General features: G+C 40.7%; 1 protein-coding gene across 1 annotated transcript in view; it reads right to left on the bottom strand.

Annotated features, from left to right (window-relative positions):
* The window catches only part of DAW1 (dynein assembly factor with WDR repeat domains 1), a 68,249-nt gene that overhangs the window by 28,478 nt on the left and 29,444 nt on the right, over positions 1 to 10,327 (bottom strand). The window contains exon 5 of the mRNA XM_006861912.1: positions 6,581 to 6,680. Coding sequence (XP_006861974.1) covers positions 6,581 to 6,680 — 100 coding nt within the window. The remainder of the gene's footprint in view (positions 1 to 6,580; positions 6,681 to 10,327) is intronic.

Raw genomic sequence — 10,327 nt, 5'->3', positions numbered from 1 at the left:
CAGGGTCACTATGAGTCGGAACCGACTCCACGGCACACAACAACAACAGGTTGAATAAGTATGGTGAAAGAATACAACCCTGTCGCACACCTTTCTTAATTTGAAACCATTCAGTGTTCCCATGCTCTGTTCAAACAACTGCCTCTTGGTCCAACTACAAATTTCTCATGAGCACAATTAAGTGTTCAGGAATACTGATACTTTACAATGTTGTCCATAGCTTGTCATGATCCACACATTCGAAAGTCTTTCCATAGTCAATAAATCATAGGTAAACATCCTTCTGGTATTCTCTGCTTTCAGCCAAGATCCATCAGACATCAGCAATGATATACCTCATTCCATGACCTCTTTTGAATCCGGTTTGAACCTCTGAAAGTTTTCTGTCAATGTATGTTTGTAGCTGTTCCTCTATTACTTTTAGTAAAACTTTACTCACGGGATATCAAAGATATTGTCTGATGATTTCCACGTTCTGTTGGGTCACCTCTCTTTAGAACAGGAACAAATACAGATCTCTTCCAATCAGTTGGCCAGAAAGTTGTCTTCCAAATTTCCAGGCAGAGATGAGTGAGTGCCTCCTGTGCCGCCTCACTTTCATGAAATTTTTCAATTTTTATTCCATGAATTCTGGTGCCTTGTTCTTTGCCAATTTCTTCAATGCACTTTGGACTTCTTCCCTCAGTATTATTGGCTCTTGATCACATACTACCTCTTAAAATGGTTGAACATTAACCATTTATTTTTGGTCCAGTGACTCTGTATATTCCCTCCATCTTCTTTTGATGCATTCTGCATCATTCAGTAATTTGCCCAGAGAATCCTTCAATAACGAAAGTCGAGGCTCGATTTTTTTCTTCAGTTCCCCCAGCTTGAGAAATGCTGAGCATGTTCTTCCTTTTTGGTTTTCTGACTCAAGATCTTTGCACATTTCATGGTAATATTTGGCTTTATCTTCTCAAACTGATCTTGGAAATTTTCTGTTCAGCTCTTGCACTTCTTCATTTCTTCCATTTGCTTTAGCATCTCTACACTGGAGGGCAAGTTTCAGTGTCTCTTCTGACATCCATTTTGACCTTTTCCTTTTTTCTTATCTTCTTAACAACATTTTGCTTTCTACCTGTATGATGTTCTTGATGTCATCCAACAACTCTTCTGGTCTTCGGTATTTAGTGTTTAATGTATCAAATCTGTTCTTCAGATTGTATCAAATCTGATCTCTAAATTCAGGTGGGATATATTCAAGGTCATAGTTTGGCTTTCATGGACTTGTTTTCATTTTCTTCAGCTTCAGTTTGTATTTGCTTGTGAGCAATTGATGGTCTGTTCCACAATCTGCCCCTGGCCTTGTTTTGAATGATGATATGGAGCTTTTCCATTTTCTCGTTCTGCAGATGTAGCCAATTTGATTTCTATGTATTCCATCTGTCTTGCCTTTGTAGCCCCTTCCCACACACCATTTTGGGTAGCCATTGTCTAAGTTGCTTATCCCTGTCAACCCTTTGTACTGAAGGGATAGGAATGATCCTCACTGTAAAGATGTGTTCCCTCTTTTGAGCTACTACATGCATATAGGTAAAGTTCATCAAATTGTATCAGGTTACTCTTTTTTTCCCTCTTCTTTCTTATTCTATTTGAGTTCTGATCATCCAGCCATTGAAGCCAGGTCAAGTGGGTACTATCTGCAAGTATGGGGGTTCTTGTGCATCTTCCCTCACATCGTATCAGCTGGATGCTTCACTCTTCGCTTTAGTCCTTTGTGGCCATGTCATTGCCTCTGGGCTCAGGAGTCCCCGGGTCTTGCCATACTGCTGGCCAACCAGGTCTCCACCCAGGTTCACAGGAGTCGGTTGAATATGGTTGGACTTAGCTCACAGCTTCATTGTTGTCTTTCCACTTCCCCTTATCAGTGACCAATATGGCCACCAGCCAAACCACATGCCTGCTCGTGTATTCCCCTTAAGTCTTGGTATTGGAAGGGGGTTTGCTCTGAGGGGACCCGACTGCTTGCCTTGATGGCTCCTGGGCAAATAGGTTGCTTGTTCTGGTAGTAGTCAATCAGACTGCCATTATTGTTTTTTATTTTTCCTGCTGGTCTTTCTTTCATGAAGTATCTTCTATTCTTCTAGACACTCCAGGATAGTCTACTCATCCTTTCCAATGGAAGTTTCCCACCTCAGACAATTCTGGATGGGTTTCAGGATTCCACCTATGGTCTTATGCAATGCAAAGGCTCCAAAGCAAGCCTCTTTCCCTGGGCAACTTCTAGTCCTCTTTAAGGTATTCCAATCAGCTATAGGCTGAAGACGGACTTACAAGCTTTCCGTTGTGATGTTTCTGGCTATTCCTTTCTCTCCCCCTCAAGTGTCTATTTTACAATGGTAGGCAAGGGAAACCAAGATTCAAAAGACAGTCAAGCATCTTAGCATTATTCCCCTCTTTTACCCATTCAAACCATGCTTCAATCCCTGTATCCCAGAGCCCTGTTGTTCCAAAGTTGTGCACACAGCATCATTTACCTCTGTCCTTCTTACATGTTTGAGTTTTTTCTCACATAAAACCAAATTCTCCCTTGATTCTCTGTAGCCCACTTCACTTTCTTTTCTTTTTTTCCCCATTTACAACAGGATTCCTTGACAAATGTTTTCCACTTCCATTCTCTCTTCTAGTTCACTTTCCTTATTAATTCTGCTTAAAACTGCTCTGGTTACATGTCAAAGCCAAGAGTCTCAGGCAGTCATCCCACTGAAGTCTGGCATCTGGTACCGCTGACTTCTTGGTTTCTGTGATTTCTTCCCTTCATGGTAGCCTTGACAGCATTCTCTCTTTCTTCTCTAACTTCTCTTCCTTTTTGTGCTATCTCATGAATGTCTCTTCTCTCCATCTTCCCAAGATTCTGATTGTCTTCTCACCATACTCTTATTTCTCTATGGGAAACCCAGTTGCATAGTGGATTCAACTGCCACCCACAAGCCAGTAACTCATGAAAGTCATGTGAATAAAACCAGCTTTGATTTAAGAATTGGTGAATGGTGCTGTCAGAATCAGACACCAGTGTCTCCTATCTACTTGGTAAACAAGCCCTAGTCATGCCACTTCTTTGGTAGCTCCCACCTTCTCCCTGTCTGCCTTACAATACCTTCAACATTGATCGCTAGGGCTGTAAGAAGATCTTATTTATCTCCTATTGCTACTTCACACAGCCACAGAATGATCTTCCCAAAGAGCAAAACCGATCACAATCACACTACCAGCCAGCTGAAAAGTTTCAATAGTCCATTCCCTTTAGCATGGCATGGAACCCAACCCAACCCAATGCACTGCCATCAAGTCAATTCTGACTCATAGCTACCCTACAGGACAGAGCAGAACTGCCCCCTGTGGTTTCCAAGGCAGACTCGGTTTATAGAAGCAGACTGCCTCACGATTCTCAAACCAACAACCTTTCTGTTATCAGCCCAGTGCTTAACCACTCACCACTAGTACTCCTTGATGGCATGGAAGGCCCTTTATGATTCCAAAAACTAGCCCTCGCTGACTCACTCAATTCAATCACACATGTACTGTGCTCTGGCCTTGAATGGGCTACAGGTGTGTCAAGGCATTGACGCCCTTAACTTTCAGGCAGCTGTGCAGGCCCAAGGGTCCTCCCCTGCCACCTCTGGTCATGGGCCTCAGACAGGTGACCTCAGTATGTTGCTATCTGTGTTCACATACTCTGTGCATGCCAGCACATGGGGTGCCAGGGAAGCCACATGAATTCTCAAACCTACACCTCTGTTTGTGCACCTTCTGGATGTTGGCCAGAGCTGTTCCTTCAGTCTAGAATGTTGGTATCCCCACTTTCTCTGTGAAGTCTTTCTAGAACATCTTCTTTCAGCCATAAGACTAGACCTCTCTCCTTTATCCCCTTGCTAACCCACCCAGCCCACTTCTGATGTACCTACAAGACTTCTTGGAATTTATTCACTGACACCCAATCACTACACTAGACTGTGAAGTCCATGAAGGGCAAGAACTGTGTCTGATTCTACTGGGTGCCCTAAGCACATAGGCCAGGGCTGTATACAAAGTTGGTATTTACTGGATGGATGTTGTTGACTATGAAAACAGTGAACGTCTTCCTAGGATATGTGTGTGTGTGTGTGTGTGTGTGTGTGTATGGAAAATCTTTTCAAAATTCCAAGGTGTATGTATGCAAGTCTGAACATTCTATGAGGATAAGGATTATATCTGTCTTGTGCACATGGGCAAGTTGCTGGAGCCGTCCAAGATTAGGTATCTTTAACTGCAAAATGGGGAAATAACACCTAATCTCTAGTGTCATTAGGAGGCACAGATAAGCTGATAAATGCCAAGGGTTAAGGCACAGACGCCCACACACTGAGCACCGTGAAAGGGCCAGTGTGCAGACAGGCACATGGAATATATCATGAGTTTGAAGGATGAACATAAATAAATTTCACTCCTAAAAATAGTAGCCAGTTTATTTTTAAAGGCTATTACTTGTTTCCTAGGGTTACAATTATCTCACTAATTATTAGAAAATGCAATACAGAATTGGCCAACGGCAAGGGCTTCCCAACAGCAGAAGCTATTTAGAGTACCAGAGCGATTTACGCAAGTTTGAATTCTAACCATATCAACAAAACAATCAGCCTAAATATTTTACATGATCATTTCAAAGTTATTTCAAAAGCTATTTTAGCAACTAACTTCATCAACCTTTGGCCAGGGCCATAATTAATTAAGGAATAAAATAAATAAATTGAGACATATTAATCGAGGAATTAAATAAATGAGACATGGGGGAACCTGCGCATGAAGAATTCATTGTTTTTGCAAAGCAACAATGAAATACTTTCTTTTCTTTTTCTTTTTCTTTTTCTTTATTTCTCTCTTTGGGTGGCAGAGCCACAAAAAGTTGTTTTATTATTTTTTATATTTTATTATTTTTACTATTGCACAGAACCCTAGTTAAATTTTCTCTTGTTGAATCATTCTCTGATTTATTCATGATTTTATTAGTATCTCTTTTACTTTAGATTTTTTACTCTCCTACATTTTATTATATTTTTATTAAAAGTTAGAAGCCACACATTAGCTACATTTTATTCTACTTGTAATCTTAGGTAGTTTTAATATTTATATTAACAATATTCTTAAGACTGCTAGGAGACAGGATTTGTCAATTGAATTACTACCAGCTTAGGTTTAGTGATTGTAAACATTCTTCCTTGTAGCCTTAGTTTAAGGCAATAAAGAATTCCTCAGCCATAAATAAGGACTGTGGGTACAAGAATTTCTAAAAACAATTAGACTATAGATAAAGGCTATGGGTATATACAGATACTAAATAAAAAGTCTGACTTAGATGTTCTTAAATTAATGATCAGTAAATTAGAGAAGTTGTTTTTCATAGTCTCAGTTTCCCTGATAAGTGATGTTTTTGTAGGCTATAAACAGATAGTGTATGGTAGAAGTTAATGGAGAGTTAATTGCACCTAACAACTAAAATTAACAAGATTTAACAGACAAAGGTTAAGAAACATGTAAAGGCTAAGTTGCTTCTCAGAGAAAAGAATAGATTTATGTAGGAACAAATGTTTAACTAAAAGGTTTCAAGGCACCTGAATGTCTCCTATGCCTTGAGATAATGTTTTTGTTGTAACTTCCCATCCCTGTTGTAAATTGAAGAATTGTAAACCATAATGAATGTTGCCCAAGATAGATTGTACCTTGATGTCATTGATTACTATGAAAGCAATGTTTTCTGTAATGGTATATAAGGGGGTTGTAAGATAGAACAAAGACAAAAGAAGAAGGGAAGAAGGAAGAAGGGAAGATGGGAAGTAGAGAATGGGTGGAAGAAGAAGCAGAGGCAAGAAGTAGAGGTAAGAGTAAGTAGAGGAAAATAGAACGAGACAAGAATGGAGGGCGGGGAAGTGAGTAAAGAAACAGAAGAGATGAGCAGGAGGGGAGCAGGAGGGGAGAGAAGGAAAACAGGAGCAGGGGAGGGGAGAAAGGAAGCAGAAGAGATGAGCAGGAGAGCATGGGAGTAAAGAATGAGCAGAACAGTAAAGAATGAGAGAAGTAGAGTATTAGAGTAGCTATAGAAATAATAATAATAAAGCATGTAATAAAAAGATTTTGAATTTATCATGACCCATGACTTTGTGTAATTCCTTAATCGCCGACGCCGCACCCGCCTTCGGAAAAAAACCTGAAATAAATATGCCGGGGCAGGCTCTCGGCAAACCTTCATTGAGCTTGTCCTTTAATGACAAGCCAATGAAGAGGTAGGAAGTAGGATGACATAATTGTAGTCATGTGCTTATCACACTTCATGTCTTCTCAACCAGGGCAGGACCCAGGGCTTTGACAGTATCTGCAAGATGTGACAACTAAAGTCATTCTTAAATTATATCAATAAGACCACATACATAAATGAAACATATATAAATGAAAGCATTAAGTAAATCAGAAAACTGATTGTAAGGGTAGATCCACTCCCTTTATAAATAGAATTCTAAAAGAAAGAAGAGTAACAAAAAATGTATAGAATGTTAAATATACTCACTATTTCTGCTGTATGACCCCGGAAGGTATGATAACATTTTCCTGTCTCTACACTCCATAGTTTGCATGTCTTATCAAAGGAACCAGTGGCAATTTTATCACTAAAAATTAAAAAAAAAAGATGGTTTTTAAATACAATAAGATATCATATGGATACACTCAATTAAAACAAGAAATACTAAGAAAGGAATCTACCCAGAATGTTCTTTAGAAGCAAGGAAAATGAGACTTCATCTCTCATGCTTTGGACATGTTATCAAGAAAGACCAGTTGCTGGAGAAGGACATCATGGTTGGTAAAATGAGGGTCAACAAAAAAGAGGAAGACCCTCAATGAGATGGACTGACACAGTGGCTACAACAATGAGTTCAAACATGATTATGATGATGTTATGATTATGGTGCGGAACCGGGCAGAGATTCTTTCTGTTGCATCTCGGGTCATTATGAGTCAAAACCAATTCAATAGCCTCTAACAGCAACAGCATTTCAACACCATTTAGAACTGTGCTTTGTTTTAGAGCAATAAGCCTTTGTTTCAGTGGACAATAAAATAAATGTCCCGCTTTTTAATGCTATTGTTTTTATCTTATAGATTATCATTTTAAAGACTTTGAAGCCAGTGTGAGCTCTTTGTGAAGGAAATAGGTTTTCGAGATGTTGGTCCCTTTCAAACAAGAGGCTTCATGAGTCTTCTGGGCAGCAAGTCAACATCCAGCAATGGGAAAGGGAACATTGGCATGCTTACCTTTATCTTGAGACTAAGTTTTTGTCCTTTCCCCAGGCACCCCTGTCTCTTTTGTATAGCAAGTCCTTAAAATGGTTCAGTAATTACAGTGCAAGTTCATTGTTCATAGTGTCATGAGTCTTGGGACACAGTGGCTCTACCTTTAAGGCAAATTCTAAAAGTTCAGCCCAGCTGCAGAGTTGCTACCTCTCTCCAGCCTGATGCTGAGGTCTTGCTTCTCTTCTTGGTTCTGAGCATCTTTTTCCCAGGCCACCCACATAGTATGTCAGTGGTCTCTCATCCTAATGGAAAGGAGGTTCCTTCCTGTTGATGCTCCAAGGATAGATTATCTGGGGAACACACACCCATACGTCTTCTCACACTCAGGCCGATCCCCACGCCCAGTCTCTGAGCCAGCCCACTCCTGGGCTCCTGATGTCTTCCGACATCTGGCCAAGGTGAGCTCAGGGCCCTGTGAGTTTCAGTCCCTTGTTCCATCTTTCCATCATCCTATCCCACAGATAGATCAGGTGCTAGCTATGTTGCCGCTTGATCAGTCCCTGCCCTGCCCTATAACCATTCTCTACATCCATACAGCACTGTGTTATAAAAAATATCACTGACTTCAGTGTTTTCAGAAGTACTTTATTGTTGAATCAAAAGCTTACTCCTAATCGAATATAAGGAGTCCTGGTGTGGTGCTGTGGGTTAATGCGTTGGACTTCAAAGTCTGTTTGAACCACAAGGTCGGTGTGGTTGAAGCTCACCAGCTGCTCCTTGGAAACCCTATATAGGGTCACTATGGGTTGGAACAGACTTAACCTGATATAAAAACAACAACAACCTAATATAGGAGGGTAAGTCAAAAACTATTGCTTCAAAGTCATAGAAACCTTTGTTGTTACTTATTGTTGTTGTTAGATGCTGTCAAGTTGTTTCTGACCCACAGCAACCCTACGAACAACAGAACAAAACACCGCCAGGTCCTGCGCCACCCTCACAATTGCTGCTATACTTGAGCCCATTGCTGCCGCCATTGTGTAAGAAACCTTTATGCAACAAAAAAATATCAAAAGTTGAAACAATTGTTTCATGACATGTCCTGCATCTAGGTCTATACACTTCTGAAGGTCATGTTTCAATGTTTTTGACCCTTCCCCCAAAAAGTCTGCACTTTTCAATCTATAGCACATCAAAATGGCATTTTGACATTCCCAAAGGACCCAAATCATGTTGCTTTTAAATGCTTTTTGAGTTTAGAGAATAAAAATAAGTCTGAAGGGGCAACATTAAGTCTGCAGGGTGGATTGGGCAAGGTTTCCCAATTAATTCTCACAGAACCACGCTTTCTACCTGCAGTGTAGTTCTGTTGTCCTTGTTAAGTGCCATCCAGTCAGGTCCTACTCATAACAACCCTGTATAGGGTTTCTGAAGAATGGCTGGAGAGCCTGAACTGCCGGCCTTGCAGTTCAAACTGACCTCTAGCTAAAGACTTTATCAATTTCCCCCAAACATTTTGCCCTGCTAGAGCTGCATAAATGGAAGGTGGGAGACAATGCTGACAGAGGACGTGAGTCAATTGTGAATGGTTAACAGATTTAATTGTGATTGTAAAAACATGGAACTCTACTGTGGGTTTAACATGAGCTGTCTCAGAAGTAGGAGGGCAGGTCTCACTGCCATCAAAGGAGAACCATGAGTGGACAGTGTCATTCAGACTCTGAGATCCGTGTGCACTGAACCCTCCTCCACCTGGGAGCAGAAAGCTGTGACACCAGAGGAGAGGCAGACCATGATGCAGAGCAGAGGTCTTCCCAGTCTGTGGAGCAAGTGGAGCTGAGTGACCGTGGGCAGGTGGTTTGTTTGCACATGTGGAGTGCCTCCAGGCACTAAAAGGGGAGAGCTATGTTTGCTGACCTGTGAAGTTAGACTTGAGTGCCTTCAAGCTGAGGCTTATGGTGGTGTGTCCTGTGAACGTTCATCAGCAGCCCTGCAAGAGCTTTGCAATATTGCCTGGGCCAAGAGAGACCTGCCTGTGGGCATGGCTGAGAAGAAGCTGTCCTAACTGAAAGAATTGCACCCTGGGCATTTTCTGACCCTGTATTGTAAGCTGTTAACTTCCCTAATAAGCCCCATAACTGGAGGATGGTGTCTGAGTTCTGTGTGACCAATGCCATGAATTATGGAAGTAGAAAGAGCTTTGGGAGGAATGACTGGCAACTTTTTTTTGCTGTACTCCCCTTAAAGAATGGAGTCCTGGTGTGGTGTTGTGGGTTAAGGTGCTGGACTGCAGAGTAGGTTTGAACCACAAGGTCAGCAGTTCAAGCTCACCAATTGTTCCTCGGAAACCCTATGCAGGGTCACTATGGATCAGAACCAACTCTATAGCACTTAACAACAACCCTTAAATACTGGAGTCCTGATATGCTGCTACAGGACAAGCACTGGGCTGCTAACTTCACAGTCAGCAGTTCAAATCCTCCAGTCACTCCTTGGAAACCCTGCACTGAATTGCTATGAGTCAGAATCAATTCAAAGGTATTTAACAACAACAACAACCCTTACACAATGAACAGGTGCACTGCCATAATAGAAACAAAATTCCTCAGTGCAATATTCCTGGACTTTTTCTCACCAATGCACTTTACAATTTTCTTAAAACCCTTTTCCTAATAAACCCCTGTATCCTTCAAGAAAATGTATCAAGATGACACTTTTGGAACCCTCAAAAAAATCATGACTGTTAAATAGACTATTCATGAATGTGGTATTATATAAAGAACATTGCAATGAACGAAGAAATTATACTAAAAGTAAAACAGTGCCATTTATAGTGTCAATAAAATCTTCCTCTTTTACAATTTCGTATAATAAGGTATAAAATTATTTCTCAATAACCTGTAACACAGATCATAGTTAAATGTTCTGTAATTTAACTATTATTGAATCCTTGTTTTAATGTACCAATTAAGTTCGTGCCATCCTAACGAATATAGTTTGAAAGTGTTGTTGTTGTTGTTGT

The sequence above is a fragment of the Chrysochloris asiatica genome, unplaced genomic scaffold, assembly GCF_000296735.1.
Source record: "Chrysochloris asiatica unplaced genomic scaffold, ChrAsi1.0 scaffold00044, whole genome shotgun sequence".
Taxonomy (NCBI): domain Eukaryota; kingdom Metazoa; phylum Chordata; class Mammalia; order Afrosoricida; family Chrysochloridae; genus Chrysochloris; species Chrysochloris asiatica.
The sequence above is the reverse complement of the archived record's forward strand: the minus strand, read 5'-3'. Positions and strand labels throughout refer to the sequence as shown.